The sequence below is a fragment of the Musa acuminata genome, chromosome BXJ1-2 (assembly GCF_036884655.1).
Source record: "Musa acuminata AAA Group cultivar baxijiao chromosome BXJ1-2, Cavendish_Baxijiao_AAA, whole genome shotgun sequence".
NCBI lineage: Eukaryota > Viridiplantae > Streptophyta > Magnoliopsida > Zingiberales > Musaceae > Musa > Musa acuminata.
The window spans coordinates 30,189,719-30,206,839 of NC_088328.1; the positions used below are offsets into that span (position 1 = coordinate 30,189,719).

At 38.2% G+C, this 17,121-nt stretch overlaps 1 protein-coding gene across 2 annotated transcripts; it reads left to right on the plus strand.

Annotated features, from left to right (window-relative positions):
- The first annotated feature begins 128 nt into the window (after positions 1 to 128).
- Positions 129 to 15,622, plus strand: LOC135609029 (mediator of RNA polymerase II transcription subunit 16-like). Of its 2 annotated transcripts, XM_065102120.1 has the most exons (16): positions 129 to 739; positions 1,054 to 1,122; positions 2,110 to 2,198; positions 4,005 to 4,117; positions 4,463 to 4,564; positions 6,511 to 6,601; positions 6,673 to 7,269; positions 7,638 to 8,259; positions 8,350 to 8,429; positions 8,543 to 8,625; positions 9,321 to 9,557; positions 11,334 to 11,508; positions 12,691 to 13,211; positions 13,765 to 13,941; positions 14,227 to 14,610; positions 15,211 to 15,622. In XM_065102120.1, exons 1-16 carry the CDS (start codon positions 393 to 395, stop codon positions 15,349 to 15,351), a joined length of 3,828 nt encoding a protein of 1,275 aa, XP_064958192.1. In that variant the 5' UTR covers positions 129 to 392; the 3' UTR covers positions 15,352 to 15,622. The 2 variants fall into 2 exon arrangements, with proteins under 2 accessions (XP_064958192.1, XP_064958195.1); XM_065102123.1 differs by lacking the exons at positions 129 to 739; positions 1,054 to 1,122; positions 2,110 to 2,198; positions 4,005 to 4,117; positions 4,463 to 4,564 and adding an exon at positions 5,303 to 5,573.
- Positions 15,623 to 17,121: the final 1,499 nt, after the last annotated feature.

The window sequence follows — 17,121 nt, forward strand, 5'->3', positions numbered from 1 at the left end:
CGCTATAAGGATTCTATTTCCGCGAAATAATCCTAACATATATATATATATATATATATATATATATATATATATATATATAGAGAGAGAGAGAAACCACTTACCTCTTTACACTCACAACACTAACCAAGAAAGAAGTCCGACTCATCCCTCTTGCCGTCGTCGTCGTTGGTTTGGCGGTCTCTTTCCTTCTTTATCCACCCAAAACCGTCCCATTTCCCTACAACTATACGCCCACAAAGTCCAGATCTTGGAAGCCGCCGCCGTCTCCACCACGGTGATTCCTGTCTACCTCACGCCCCAAGACTTTCTCCACACCCACACCGCCCTTCTCCCTCCAATCGCTATAATAAATGACCTAAGCGATCCCCTTACCGCTTCCTCTATCCCGCATGAGCACCCCCGCATCAACCCCTCCCCCGCCCCCTCCACCTCCTCCTCCTCCTCCTCTTCCTTCGCTGCCCAAAGACCCACCGCCGGAGACGGACCAGACCGCGCCGAAGGATGGCGGTGCCGCTGGAGCCGGCGGCGCGAGAGAGGGCCGGGCTTCCGAGGGCGATGCGGGTGTCGAGGTGGAGAGTGGAGTAGAGAAGAAGGCCGAGGAGGGAGATCACCAGATGGACGGCGGAGACGCGCCCCTGCCGCCTCCCCCTGCGACCGTGTTCCGGATTAGGCTCAAGCAGCCCCCGTCCAGCCTTCGGCATAAGATGAGCGTCCCGGAGCTCTGCCGCAACTTCAGGTGTGCTTCTTATCCTTCAGTTCTGTGCCCATCCTTCGTGGAATCTTAATTCGAGGGGAACAAGGGAATCCCACAAAGTGTTTGAAGCTTTTTGGTGGAAAGAATGGAATACTTGGTTGGTTTTCTAGCGGAAATTTTGGTTCCATTAGGGACTGTAGATCGTTCGGTGCCTAGTCTCGATAATGAAGCGGAGTTTTTGCCTCTGCTACATATACGCATGTATATATTCTTTTGTCAGTTTTGGTGGAATTTATTCAGGAAAAAGCATTATCACGAGTCTAAGATGTTACGTTTCTTTTGGTTTTGTTGGACAGTGCAGTTGCTTGGTGCGGGAATCTGAATGCTATTGCTTGCGCATCAGAGACATGCGCTAGAATACCAAGGTCATCTTTCTCTTTTAAGTTACCAATGATTCAAGTTTTCATTTCTGTCATGCCATGTGGAACTAGTTTGAAGTGCTCGTTGGATTTTTAAAGGCCTAAGATGGACTCCAGCATCAAAAGGTCTCCTAAGAATTATTGTCTGTTGTGGATGCAAACAATCCAATTAGGCTTGTCATGTGTCAAAAATTATTAGTCGAAGCGTAAATTTTAGTCTAAGTTTAATCAAAGACTCCAGAAAAGTTTCTTATTTTACTCCTTTTTTTCCGTGGTTTAAAATTGTGTTGCCTCTTGAGTTTCGTCTGGCCATGATCTGTCAATGGTAGATTGGAGGAAATGTACCCTTGTATGCTTCTACACTTTGCTTGCAATTTCTGCTTCTCCCTTCAACACCATTTGTTCTGGTAACTACTGCAAAGTGTTTCCTCTTTACATACTGTACAAGTTCTTCAAAGAATGTCTTGTTTAACAAGCTTTACATAATTCGTTCTTTATGATACTTTGTTTTTCAGCAAAAACTCACTAGCCAAGTAACTAGTACAGAACATTCCTTAACCTTAAGTAACTAGTAGTAAGCAGCCTTACTCACCTAGCTAGCTCATCATCAACTTATGATGTGGGAGTTGGGACCACTCGGGAATCACATGGATGAATGGGAAGTAAGGGGTTATTGTGGAATGCTAGGCCATAAACATACATATAACTGCATGAGCTGTTATTCTGAAAGTATTTGTTTATTTTTTCACTTTTATTATTGTTATTTAGTATTTAATCGGAAGGCTTCAATTAATAATTTATATTTCTTCTTCATGTTTTGATTTATATTTAAATGTCAGTTACTACTTTAAACCTTCATGTCAAATTATCTTCATATAGACATTAACCTGTTTCTTGTCCTAAGATATGCTGTCTTGGTATTTAACTCGTTAATATACTATCTCTTATCCAAAGTTATTGTGCCATCAGCTTACTGGCTGTTATCTATTTCAGTTCTACTACAAATCCTCCATTTTGGATTCCAATACACATTGTCAACCCTGAGCGACCCACAGAATGTGCTGTTTTCAATGTCAAAGCTGGTAAATGATACTATAACTCAGTACTTCCGGAATATCCATAGTGTTTTGATTATGGTTCAGAATAATGATCTGGAGGGACCAATAGATTACCATAAACTTGTGACTTCTTTGTATCTGAAAGATACTTGCTGAATTGCTGCATGAAACTTCAAAATTTGAAGCTTGTTTGTGCAATACAAATTTGTGATCAAACATTTTCTTTTGTCTCCTTTTGCCTCTAACATTCTCATATCTAACATACACATTTGTGTCCTTTAATTTTCTTTGTTTCTTTCATTTTTGATGTTTCACTTCTTTCAGACTTTCATATTTTTCATTTAGCAAAAAGCTTGGCTCTCACTTAGAGTGATGAAAACTGTTCTGTATTAATCTTAGCTAGCACAATTATGTATCTTGTTTGGTGGGCTGAGACATAATTGTATTTGTTTTTTAAATTGTATTTTGTTGAACTCCTGAGCCTTTCGATGTATTCGTTGATATCTTACAGGTTACCATAGAATAGCAAAAATTTGACATTTATAACGAGAAATTTCTTTTAAAATTGTGTACACAATGCTACACTTGTTACTGTTAATGCTGAGTTTCTAGTGTATTATTAACACAACTATGTATAAGGATATATGACATTCTTATAGGTTTGATCTTCTTTGTTTTGTTGTCATGAAGTGATAAATGAGGGACTTTTGATTACTGTGATACCCAACTTCCACAGAGAATGGAGATATCTAGAATTTTCATAGGATTTTTATTTTGAAATTCCTGATACAGAATTTGTTAAAACAAGAAAATAATTTTCACCAACAGAATGTTTCCGAAGAATTATGTGCAGATGTACCTGGGCCTTCTTCTTTTCGGAGTTTGTGGAGAAAACCATATTTTGTGTGATATGGTTTTTATGCTTTCAGAATTTTGGTTTTAAGAGGATTCTAAAATTCCTCAGATGCATGGTTTCTAGTTTGAGTTCCGATTGTGTTGTATCATACTTATACAGTATCATGAGGGTCATTGTCATGTGGATGGTGCTCCAAGACAACTTTGGCACATGTTAAAAAAACACAAGCGAATCTTATGCTAAGTTAAAAATTTAAATTTTACTATCACATGATCATCGCTTCGTATGTCAGTCTGTTGTAAGGTTCACAGATCTAGGTTGGACATAGGGTGAGACATTTGGGATTGGCAGCACTGAATCAGCTAAGAAATACTTTTAGAAATAAGACAGTGAAAAATCATAAAATAGCTAAAATTAGAAAAAAGTGAAAATAAACATTATATATGCTACAAGATTTCTTTATTTTTGTTGTTCCAGAGGCTTTTAATAGAGAAGGTAAATTAAATATAAAAGATAATACTGAAAAAAATAATGGAGAACAATAGATTGAAAAAAACATTCTTTACTAATTGTGAAAATAACTATCAGACATGTTTCTTTCCATGGGGTTGCAGGTATTATTAATTAAAAAAAAACCAAATAAAGATTGTGACACTGAATAGACCTGGGTAGCTTATTTTTCCATGTTGCCACTTGCCACATCTCAAGTGGGTGCTACAGAAGCAAATACCAACAGCACCAATCTCTCAATTAAATAGAAAATTAAGAAAATTTACTTTATGATTTCTTGCATCTTTAATTTTTTATTTGTTACTGGCAGAATTTAAATGAAATTATCAATTTTATTTAGTTTATGCCATCTTAATTGTTCATTAGTTCTCCAAAGAAAATTTTGTATACATGTGTGCACTAAACTGGTACCAATCTTGAGGCAATGATATTGGTCTATCTTGGTGTATATTGTTTATCCACAGATTCTCCACGGGATTCAGTTCAATTTATTGAATGGTCTCCTAGATCCTGCCCTCGTGCCTTATTGGTGGCAAATTTTCATGGAAGGATCACGATATGGACTCAGCCTTCTCAAGTAAGGACTTAGACCAGCACTGTTATTATCCTCCTGGTATTTCTGTGAATGTAAAAAACACCAACAGCCTTTGTGCAAATGCTTCCTCTTCGTGCTTCTCTCCTTTATATAAGTGAATTCAAGATGTGTAGAATAATTGCAACATATAAAATTGCATTTATTTTTCTCTTTTCCTTTAACTGCTGAAACCTTGCATACTTGTTATTGTTACAGGATGAAAATTGTTTTTTATTTGAAAATGAAAATTGGTACTTTGTGTCCATTTCTTTATTAGCTTACTTCATCATATTTTTGTTCCTAAATTTTCTATGGTTTTTTATTTAATGTTTTTGTACAATATTACAGGGCCCAGTGAACCTTGTACGAGATGCTAGTTGTTGGCATTGTGGCTATGAATGGAAACAAGATCTTGCTGTTGTAACCAAATGGTTGTCAGGGATGAATCCAGTGTGTGGCTCCTATATTCTCCTTTGATTGTTTTGCATTTTAACTATGATACCGGGTTCATTTTTCATTGTTGTTATTAGTTATGATTACGCATTATGGATCACAGACTGATATTATAGTTAGTGTAGCTAAATGATCATAGCAAAGGTTATCCTTTGGACACTGATGGCTATCACATGATACACACTTTGACGGAGGAGACTTTTGGAAGAAATATTGACCATTTTTTGTGTATGTAATTAGGACAACATGATGTTTGGGTTAGTGTCATACTAATTGCATATCTGGAGATACAGATTAATGGTAAACAAAAGAAAAGAAACCTGATGGCTGACTATTAACATGGTATAAAATGTTGTAGACACTAAGTAGCTGCGACCCAGTTCATGTGATAATCTGCCTGGTTAGGCCTTTTTTTTTAAAGTCTGCATTAATAAAAATCTAGCTTGTTCATGACTTTTGACAACTTCATTGAATTGAAGCCAAGCCCAAATAATTTGATATTTTTGTTAAAATCAAAAGAAAATCATTGCACTGTTAACATATCTTGTTGGTGTCTTTGACTGTTAATTTGGTCTCCTTAATTACTCATCTATGTATCAAGCACGAGCTTAAAGAAAATAGTTGTAATTAAATTGTCATTTATGATAGGAGAGTTTTTTAATATCACAGGTAGTATCCTCCGATGCTGTCTTAGCTCCTATCTGGTCAGAAAGAAGAAAGGCATGACTTTGCTTGAAAGTCTCCATTATATGTGGTTTTGCAGCCAACCTCCTTTGCCCTTTTGGCATTCCAAGTCTGAAATCTGTCTAAGGAAGCCTGTGCAACCCTCTGCTACCTTTTGGGAAAAATTCTGCTCAACTTATCCTTTTTCTTGTTGATATGGGGGCTAACAGAATGATCGGGACAACAAACATCTGTCCCTTTCATAGTTTGTTGGAGGACAGCTTGTGTGGGGAATCTTTGGCACACACATAGACTGCTTATTCTTACCTAGCTTCCGATTATGGTGCTCATCTTTCCTCATTCACATATCAAATGCAGATTTGCAAATTTTTGTAGTTGGTACTGCTGCACATGCAATAGTTTTCTGGTTAGGGACTAAGTCCACCTATTTGATACAATGCTAGAGTTAACTGTGCAGTTTTTGGTAAGGGGCTAAATTCAATGACTTGATACAATGTTATGAGTATACCTGCTCTGATGACTCCTTCCAAATAAATGAACTGTCTCATAAATCCTGTAAATAAGTCCATTGAATGGATGAGACTTTCTACATATGCCAGATCATACTGTTGCCACAAATACCTCCACAAAGCAAGTGCGAAATCTGTCTGTGCCATTCTTTGTCAGATGTTTTGTGATGTTCCAGCAATGTACTGATGTGGTACATATGGTTTGTGCCCATGGCATGCCCATAGAGACATGCATGGTTATGTTGTTAGTTCTTCTGGAAAAAGGGTTTAAACAACATGACATTGTGGTACAGGCTAAAGTATTTGTGGCATGTTCCATATCCTACTAAACACAGTTTGGTAGACCCCTTGATATCCTTTTCCTGCTTTCTTTGAGCAAAATCATATTATTTGATCATGCAGAGACAAGTGACATTGATATGTTGATACTGAAATAATTATGCCTACATGTCACCATCACCAACAAATATAATCACATACTATCAGCATGACAAGTAGTTTCGATAATGAATACATGGTTTAGGTTGCCTCGCTGTTCTTTACTTTTGGGTGTTTTTTTTTCATAAGGTTTACCTGCATCTTGTATTGGAAGATAACTTGTCAGAACAACTTTCAGGATTTTTTTCTGTCTTGTTCTTACTGATTTTGCTGGCTCATCACTTGTGATTAGTTAAATGAACTCTCAATTAAATGAATAAGGAGAACTCTTCTTCTGCTTGGTTTGTCTGAGTGTTGGTTCCTTGGTTTCAGTATCGGTCACTTCCTTCAAATTCAAGTACCTTGGCCAGCACAAAGTCAACCTTTGAGGAAAAGTTTCTTTCACAACAGTCTCATAATTCAGGTTACAACTATAAGTCGAATAGATTTTTGAACTGTCTTTTGAATTTCTCTTATTTTCACTTTTTGTTGCAGTGAGGTGGCCATCTTTTCTTTGTGTTTGCTCAGTTTTTTCATCTGGCTCTATCCAACTTCACTGGGCACAGTGGCCTCCTGCACAAAATGATGCAGAACCAAAATGGTTTTCTACAAGCAAAGGGCTGTTAGGAGCAGGACCCAGTGGCATAATGGCTGCTGATGCTATTATTACAGAATCTGGAACTATGCATGTGGCTGGCGTCCCACTTGTAAATCCATCTACAGTTGTTGTCTGGGAGGTTATGCCAGGCCCTGGAAATGGTTTCCAAGCTACGGCAAAGATAAATACTGGGTGTGCTGTTCCTCCGTCTTTAAACCCCCCATCTTGGAAAGGTTATGCACCTTTATCTGCATACTTGTTTAGTTTACAGGAGTATTTTATTGCTGAAGAAAAGCAAGGAAAAAGGCTAACAGATCATGAGATCAATGAGGTTGCCTCACTTCATTGCTCACCTGTTTCAAACTTTTCTGCCTATGTGAGTCCCGAGGCTGCAGCACAGTCTGCTGCAACCACTACATGGGGATCCGGAGTTACTGCAGTTGCTTTTGATCCCACTCGGGGAGGGTCTGTCATCACTGTTGTAATTGTTGAAGGTAATTTCCTATTACCACAAGATTTCTACAAAATGATTCAAATCTTTTGATTATTAGATACTGCAAGAAGATTTTGCAGTAAACAATTTTTTACTACGATAGTGCAAAATGACCACAATAACTACAAGTCACACTCGTCTGGGTGCACAGTTACAACATTTAAAACACATTCTTTTATTGTGATTTGATTGTCCAGTTTAAAAGAATTTTGGTTTACTTAGACTTTGCCATTCTTTTTTCTGGTATTTGTGGTTTAAGTGGGCAGTTAGATTTAGTCTACACATCCTTTTTTCCTAGTGAGTGACTGCATTTATTCTTTTTTATTGTCTCCAATTTGTGAGTTTATTTAATAAATAATTTCCTTGTAGGGCAGTATATGTCCCCTTATGATCCAGATGAAGGGCCTTCAATTACAGGATGGAGGGTCCAGTGTTGGGAATCTTCACTTCAACCTGTTGTTCTTCATCCAATATTTGGAAATCCTGCTTCTAGTTTTGGTGGGCAACCACCTATGCAGACAGTGTGGTTAACTAGAGTTAATAAAAGCATTCCACCAACAGACGATTTAAGGAACCCTCAAACCTGTTCTGCTAAGCCAATGATATCTGATGAACTAAACTCGTCAGACTCTAGTGTTGAGAGAGCGAATAGGCTCAGCTTCGATCCCTATGATCTCCCAAATGATGTTAGACAGTTAGCTCAAATTGTGTATTCTGCTCATGGAGGAGAGGTTGCTGTTGCTTTTCTTAGGGGTGGAGTACACATATTTTCTGGTGCAAACTTCAATCCTGTTGATAGTTATCATATAAATGTGGGTTCAACCATTGCTGCACCTGCTTTCTCATCCACCAGCTGCTGTTTAGCCTCTGTTTGGCATGACACAATCAAGGACCGGATGATACTGAAGATAATTCGTGTTCTTCCCCCTGCTATTGGTTCCTCACAATCTAAAGTCAACTCAGCTACTTGGGAACGAGCTATTGCTGATAGGTACATGAGGCAGTAGTTTTCTTATTCTTACTTTTTCTATTGCTTAAATGTGAACTACGTATGTTTTATCACTAACTTTATCTTGCGTAGGTTTTGGTGGAGTCTTTTAGTCGGGGTTGATTGGTGGGATGCTGTTGGCTGCACACAAAGTGCTGCTGAGGATGGTATTGGTAGGCAACTTCTCTTTCCTTTGTCTAGCACAAATGATTCAAAGCACATTCACACTTCCTTGAAGTGCTTAACATTCAACAAAAGCCTTATGATGATCTTTTCTGTGTTTAAGTGTCTCTTAATAGTGTGATCGCTGTCTTGGATGCGGACTTCCATTCTCTACCATCTATTCAACACAGGCAACAACATGGTCCTGTATGCATTCTTTACTTTGTCATAAGTAATTTTGTCATCTTTGAACAAAGTTTTGAAATCTGCTCCAGCTGACATGGCTTGTTGAACCTGCATCTGTTGGTATTTATATCTGTGGATTTACAAAATCCTTATATATTTAAGGCCATTGGCTTAGCCAGTGGGATTGTTTGAACTTTGAAGTCTGCCTTGGTTGACACTTGACACCTTAACTGGAGCATACCAGCTGTGTTAATATCTCAATTGTTTTGTTGTTTCTACTTTCGAAAAATTTGAGGACAGTTGAAATTTAGTTTTCTTTGGCTCTTTGAATGACTATATATTGGCTTTTCTGTCATGTGACAGGGGCTAGCACACCAACTTGGAAATATTGCTTAAAGAATTAGCTGTACGGTTTATAAGTCTTTCAGATTTGTTACATTAGTATGGATTTCTTGTTATTACCATTCTGAGATAATTGGATTCAACTGTGAAACAATCTCCTTTATACGTAGGAATGAGGAAGCCCGAGATCAATGCAACAAACTGGTTGATGTAAAAACTATGTTTTAGACTTTTAGTTGTCATTTAAATGTGCAGATTAGTTATTGAATCAAGTGTGTTGTGTTTAATGCTTTAATCTCATTGTCACCTTGATTTTGGCCATCTTGAGATGTGAAATATTCTTTGCCCCTTGATCAGGATCTATTATTTTGCAGAACCTTGATAGGATAAAATGCAGGCTTTTGGAAGGTACAAATGCTCAAGATGTTAGAGCACTTGTATTGGATATGCAAGCAAGATTATTACTGGACATGTTGGGTAAGGGAATTGAATCTGCTCTTATAAATCCTGCAACCTTGTTACTTGAACCTTGGCAAGCATCCGGTGAGACATTATCTGCCATTGATGCTGACAAAATGGTTGTTGAGCAAGCTTTGGTTTCAAGCATACAGGTTTGCCTTGTTCTCCAGAGTCTCCATGAATTTTCGAAGATCATGGTTTTGCTTGCTTCAAAAAGAAAACAATTTTGACAAAGCTGAAACCCTGATATTTTTGGCTGCAAAGATTCGTTATCCTATCTTTTACACGATACTTGTGCTTCTATTTTATATCCTCAGCAACTTTTTTCCAATTTGGGGCTGACAGGAAGGATAGTCATGTTTGCATGTGTTGCCAGTGATTTTATGCATCTCTCTCCCTCAAATTGTTTCCTATGTATTGAAGATCTTGGACCATTTCCTTTTGGGCCTTGTTTTAACCTGACAACTGCAACTTTTATTTTTATTGTTGTTTTTTTCCTTTATGCTGATCCCTTTAGGATGGGTCTGCTGGCCTGTTAAATTGAAACAATTTCTGAGTTTTAACCTTGGTTAAGCTCAGTCTCGTCCAGTCCTGGTCAATTTGTCCAGAACTTAAATCTTGGGGAAAAAAAAGAAACATAAAGAAGAAAAAAGAAAAATCACTGGTGAGCCTGTGCACCTTAGTGTGATGAGGGTCTTGTTCACGTGTGCCCAAGTTGAGATTAGGTTGTGTAATATCTTTTTTTTTCGATTTTTTTTGGAAAAAATATGCTCAGGGAAGTTATCAATTGATAATTTTGGCTTTCTGAGGGACCTGTTCTCCTGCCAATTTATTGTCTATATTTTAGTTCTTAATAGAGAAATTATAAGAAAAACATAAGGATGATGGTCCTTGCAAAAATACAAGTATATGTATATATACACAGGATTATCTTTTCAAGATAATTGTTGAGTGCCTGGTAGTGAACTAAGATATATTGGTGGTATTTTCTGAAGTGTTTACCCCTCTTGCTTCTATTTCTATGGCATTTTTTTGTACAACTAAATCATCACTATGTATACATGTGGGCTTATTGACTTATCTAATCATGCTACTCGACAAACTGGGTGAAGTTTACCGCACTAACTGGCAGTAGGATTTTGAGTTATTTTCTGTTAAGATTCAGTAGTTGCATTGTTTATGCTAGTATTCCAACATTGTTTTTTCATCTTTACTAGGTTACAGTATGTGTCCACAAGATCCTAGTTACTCATGGCATTTATGAGCTGCTGTATCATGTGCAACGTGTCATAAGTAGGAGAATAAGTAGATCAATGGAGGCAAAATTATGCTATTTCATGGATGTGATATAGCGTTGGTCCCTCTTTGCGCAAAAGGGAGAGTGAGAAGAGAGAGGACAGGGACCACAAATGAGATTTCTATGCAACCTCTCTTTTAAGAATGCTAGTGTTTACTTTTTCACTTTGAGTTTTTTTTTGTTTCTCCCTTTGTTGGCATCCTCTTTTTCACCATTCTGTTGCTTTTTCAATTTTCTCATACTCCAGGAGTTGATTATAGATTTTATGATAGTATAGTCCCTGGATAATCCCATTATTGGTACTTCATGCCTCATGGCATCTTCTGGTAACAGTTTGGTGTTTTCTTAACCAAGAAATTCTTAAAATAGTATATATGGGGCATAGTAAAAAGAATACTTGGTTGTGATTCTGTGAATGCTAGCAAATTTCTACTTTCATAGCCAACCATTTTTATTTTTGTCTCGAGCATGTTAAAATGCTTGTTGAGGAATTGTTTATTTTTAAACAGGAATTTTTCAGCTGTAGAAGCGGTGAACTTCTCTATCTTGTTGTCATCAATTTCAGCTTGATATAACCTAGAGCTAATGGTTACTGTACACTTTTTTGTTTTTGTGCCCTTACATGTTCCAGGCATATGTTGATGCTGTCCTTGATCTAGCTTCACATTTCATCACACGCTTGCGTCGTTATGCTAGTTTTTGTCGTACTTTGGCTAGTCATGCAGTTGGAGCTTCCTCTGGTGCTAGTGGTGCACGTAGTATGGTGGCAAGCCCCACCCACAGTTCTACCTCTGCAACAAGTCAGGGTCAGTTTTCTAAATTTTGATATAGTTGATAGACTTTATAGGGTTATGCATATTAAATAACCTGAAGTCTCATCACACTAGCATCTTCTTTTCATAGTTATTCTTATCTAGCATTAGTGCAACCAGAAACTAGAAAATGTATCTGCACAAAAAATTGATGTTCGGCATCACAATAATGCAACTGATTTTTGTGTGCATGGTATTTTCTTTGCTCTTCTGTGACAACTCAGCCGTGTTAAAGTCTGTTAGCAATGTTGACTTGCTCCAATACATGTTTCACTTTGTTGAGCTTTTGATCTCCACTAGCATGCATAATATAGAGGTAGGATTCATTACCACACTGCTGAAATATGAACCATGTGTACAGACAACTTCTGCATTAGCTTAGCATGGTGCTATGGGTGCAACAGTTGATGAGTGTATCTACATTATCCATATTTACATTGTGTAGTCTAGGATGTCCACCAGTATCTCTGTAAAGATGTTGTACTTTGTTTCTAGAGAAATTAGGATTTCTAACTGAGATGTTATAACAACTTATTTTGGACATATTCAAAATTATATTTGATGGTCCAAGGCTGCTTCTGTTGATTGATGAACTGCATTCAGTTTATTTTTAACTGTCATTTACACTGATAATCATCAAGGATAAGTTGCATGTTTCTGCAGTGTGCTGCTAGTGGAGAAGTGATTTTTGCTAAAGGATGCATTTCAGATCTTCATTAGTATTATGTTTCTCATGAACTGTATATGATATGTGTTTTTAATGTGTGAAATATGAATTTTTTTTCTGTCACTTAGAACGAGCTGAAGCAGTATTCTTGACTCTTCTGTTCTATGCCAAATCTATGATGTTTCTTTTCTTAACAAATTTCTGCATTCCAAATCTATAATATATCATGATTATCAGTGTCTTTTACACTGATAATCATGGCATGTTTCTGCAATGTGCTACTAGCGGAGAAGTGATTTTTGCTGAAGGAAGCATTTCAGATCTTCATTAGTATTATGTTTCGCATGAGCTGTATCTGATATATGTTTTAAATTTTGTGGAATATGATTTTTTTTTCCTGTCTTTTAGAATGAGCTGAAGTTGTATTCTTGACTCTTCTGTTCTATGCCAAATCTATAATGTATCTTTTTTTGACAAATTTCTGCATGTTCCAATGCCATATAATCTAGGTTCCCAAAGTGGAGTTCCAAGTGCAAGTGGAAATTCTCAAATGCAAGCATGGGTTCAAGGTGCCATTGCTAAAATCAGCAACAATGCTGATGGAGGATCCTCGACTGCTCAAAATCCGATCAGTGGGCCATCTTCCTTCATGCCCATTAGCATCAATACTGGGACTTTTCCTGGAACACCTGCCGTCAGGCTTATTGGAGACTGCCATTTTCTTCACAGGCTATGCCAGTTGTTGCTTTTTTGTCTAATATTCCGCCGAAGGCAATCACCACGTTTTATAGGAAACTTTCAGAAGAACCCAGACTCTAGCTTGCAGAAAGCTCAGCCTGTTTTTAATGGAAAAGTAGATGATAGCAGTGCAATATCCAGACCAACTATTGGAGTTGCAAAAACTGAAGAAGGCCAGGCAGTTAGGTCTGGACAATTGATTGTTGGAGCAAAGGGGCTTGAAGAAGGCTGTACCAACAAGTCTGTAAGGTTTGGTTCTGGTAATGCAGGGCAAGGCTACACATCGGAGGAGGTATATATATAAGTGTGTGTGTGTGTGTGTGTTTTTTTATTTTGTATACAATTATTTACCATCTGGATAGATATCATTTTCCATGGGCAATTCTAGGTTGTCGAATGTAGATAATGTGAATGTGTTGCAGTTATAATATGTAACATGAATCACTTTGACCTGCTGAATTTGTCGTTACACCACGTGAGTTAAAACTAGAGGAAACAGATGCCTTCTTTGACCTTGACGAACATTGAAAGCTTTATGTTACTTTTTTATTCAAAAGCGTTATGTTACTTATTAATGCTATATGACGCAAGCATTTGAGGTATAACTGTTGTCAGGACTCAGGAGACCTCCGTATGCTACCACCTTCATTTTCCTTATCTACCCCTAAAATTTTTAATTAAAAACATGAAGTCCCAGAAATGGATTAGCGAAATTGATGACCAATTATAGTCTATCAGGAAAGAAGTGAAGGCTATTCTTGCTTAGTGAAGGCTATTCTCTTCCAGTTTTTTCAAGTTAAAGATGTACCATGTGTGATTGCCTTGATTAAAGCACTTTCCTGCAGGTGAAGGTACTTTTTCTCATTCTGGTAGATCTCTGCCGAAGAACAGCTGCCCTTCAGCACCCACTGCCTGCTTCTCAGGTTGGTGCAAGCAATATAATCATACGGTTACACTATATTGATGGGAACTATACCGTGCTGCCTGAAGTTGTTGAAGCATCACTTGGCCCACACATGCAGGTGCGTTATAGATATTGGAACAAGGTTCTTTGTCTGTGCCTTTACTGTTTATAGGCGGATGGCATAACTTGTTGTGACTCACCATATACTATATTTGCCAAACCTAGGAGATCTGTCTCTGTTAATTTAAGGTTATGGCTCACTGCAAATACCATAGTTGCACTGTTCATAGGCAGAGGAACTCCACAGAACTGTCTTTTGTCTTTGTAGTTCTTTTTTCTGTACCTCTATGCTATAGCTGCAAAATCGGGCCCACAGTGTAATTTATGCGCTTGCAATTTGTAGAATATGCCTCGTCCCAGGGGAGCTGATGCTGCTGGGCTACTACTCCGTGAGCTAGAATTACACCCTCCAGCTGAAGACTGGCATAGACGGAATATGTTTGGTGGTCCCTGGTCAGATCCAGATGATCTTGGTCCTTTGGATAACACACTGAAACCTAAGCTAGGTGGCTCTTTGAGCTCCTCTATAACTAATTTCGTAGAAGGTCACAATGACTATTCTGGAGCCCAGGGCCTCTGGCCGAGGAAGCGTAGGTCCTCCGAGAGGGATGCAGCATTTGGATTGAAGACCTCTGTGGGCCTTGGATCTTATCTGGGTATTATGGGATCTCGAAGGGATGTCATTACAGCTGTTTGGAAAACTGGTCTTGGAGGAGTATGGTACAAGGTTTGTTTTTCAAGTTCCTCGCTTTGCAATTTGCTTTTGTTCTTCCTCTACTGTTGTGCTCATTTGGGCAACTTTAAATGCAAAGGTTTTGTTCATCTACCAGCATAAATTAACAAAATTATTTACATGTTCTTTGGAACCTCGTTTTCCCTGATGTCATCAAGAAACAAATCCCTCTCTATCTTCCTCTATGGCAGTAGGTTTTCCTTGATGGAAGATGCCTTTATTTTAGTAAAACATGTTTATTGTTATTGTAGTGTTGCTTTTGATGGTGAAAATCTGAATACGAGGGATGCATTTTTTTTCAAAAAGGTAGTCAATGTTCTGTTTCTTTGTCTAGAGGTAACTATGCAACATAGAACATGCATTGTAAGTTCTAGCAGAGAAGGGAAGCTAGTATTGATGAACACATAATTCAATATTCGTCATCTCTGATCAAAATCTAGCGGTTGGTCTTTTATATTAAAAGCAATCTTGCGGTGAATGATTTATCTGTTATTTTCAGTATAATTAAATGTATGTAGCAAATACCCTTTGTTGGTAGTGCATTCCTGCATTCTGGTTTCTTTGCTTGTCATACAATTATGATCTCTCTTGCAGTGCATAAGATGTTTGCGTCAGACTTGTGCATTTGCGCAACCTGGTGATCCCAATCCTCAGAACGAACGTGAAGCATGGTGGATCAGCCGTTGGGCTCATGGCTGTCCGATGTGCGGTGGCGCATGGGTCCGAGTAGTGTAGTTCCGGAAGCTTCCTTCTTTTCGGCTGTTCTGCCCGGCTATCTGATGCACCAAAACTGCATCATTGTTCATTTCAACTCAGAGGGGGTAAACTAGGGTCATGTGTGATATTAGCAATCTTCCTTATACCTTGAGGTCCTTGACCATTGTTCATGATGAGTTTTCTTTTTCTTTATGACTTCACACCCAATTTAAGCTTTGGACACGTTGGTAGCTCGTTCGATTTGTAATCTGATGTAAAGGCAGTGAAAAAGAATGGCGGCATTTCTTTTCGGTGGTGATTCATAACGAAGCTTTCTCTGGCAGTGGGTTCTGGAGATCTCTACCCTTTTGATTACCAATACTGGTTCTCGAAGGATGCCTTCACCCATGTATCAATGTTTTTTGTCCCAATACGATTTCTCCTGTGATGATAAATGCTAACTAAAATTTTGCAAAATCAGTGCCACGTTTCAGAATTGATTTGAGATAATGCTCGTCTTTACGTTTTTTTTGTTATAGTGTTTTGACCATATTATTTTGTTTTTTGTTTTAATTTTCTCTATGGCATTTGTTTGTTCGAGTGAAAAAGAAAATGTCTCCGTACAATGTTCCTCTTTTACCTCATTTGAGATTATGATTCGAGTTACGATATTTATAGATACGATGCATGATTGAGTTACGACATTTAAGGATAAGATGATGTGCATTTTTCTTAAGATGAACAAAAAATGAACTAAAAAGGCTTAGTGTAAGCAGCTCGTCGTTAATGATTTGAAATTACATTGTCTATAAATCCTATTTGTTTAGCTTCGTGTAAGTTGTCCAGCTTGATCCGACATAAAGTTCGGCTAATGATTTCTATATTGGCCGATCGTATTCACAGCATCCTATATTATTATTATATAGATTCTTGTCTCAATTTGTACAGGCACGTGGGATGGACTTACGCAATGTCGGGTTGAGATTGGTCTTCTTCTACGTATTTGCTGACATATCCACGTCGGTGTCGTGGGTGACACACAGATTATTAGGGGGACAACGACACCCACACAGTCTTCTCTTATCGACCGTAAACGTGACGGCTCGATAAGCGCGCGCGCTGCTCATCAGCCTCTCTCTCTCTCTCTCTCTCGCCCATGTGGGGTTCGGCAGTCCGCTTAGTGGTTGCATGTGCGTTCTCTCTCTTATTATTATTATTATTATTATTATTATTATTATTATTATTATTATTATTACTGTCACAGCTGTCCCGCACACATGTCCACGTGATGCGTGCACGTGTAATTTGGAATGTAGAGTTGATCACCACGTGTACGTATTCTTAATACGGAGGGACCGAAATATATACGAACCCCAACTTATCAGGTGACACTGTAGTTTCTTGTGTTGAGGTATCCGTCGATTTTACTATGGACGGCCACGATTGATGCCACTCTCATCGATCATATCTTTTTTTTTTGGAAAAATTAATTTAAAATGATATTTAGGCGCATAATAAGCCGTCTGAGAATTCAAACGGTAGTTACTGTACGAGAGTCGATCGTATACGGGTTTGAAGTGACGGTCGATCCTCGAGGGGCGAGATGATACCTTTGTGCGACCGTCATCCCGAGACGTGCCGAGGAATGTCTTAGTACGGATTCTAGCTCGACGCATGAGAATGCTCCTCTTACTAACATGGTTGTGACATGACGGAGACATATCAAGAAACATCTTGGTACAAATTCTGACTCAACATGAGAATGCTCCTCGTACCCCAAAATATACATTATCCGATCTCACGTAGCGT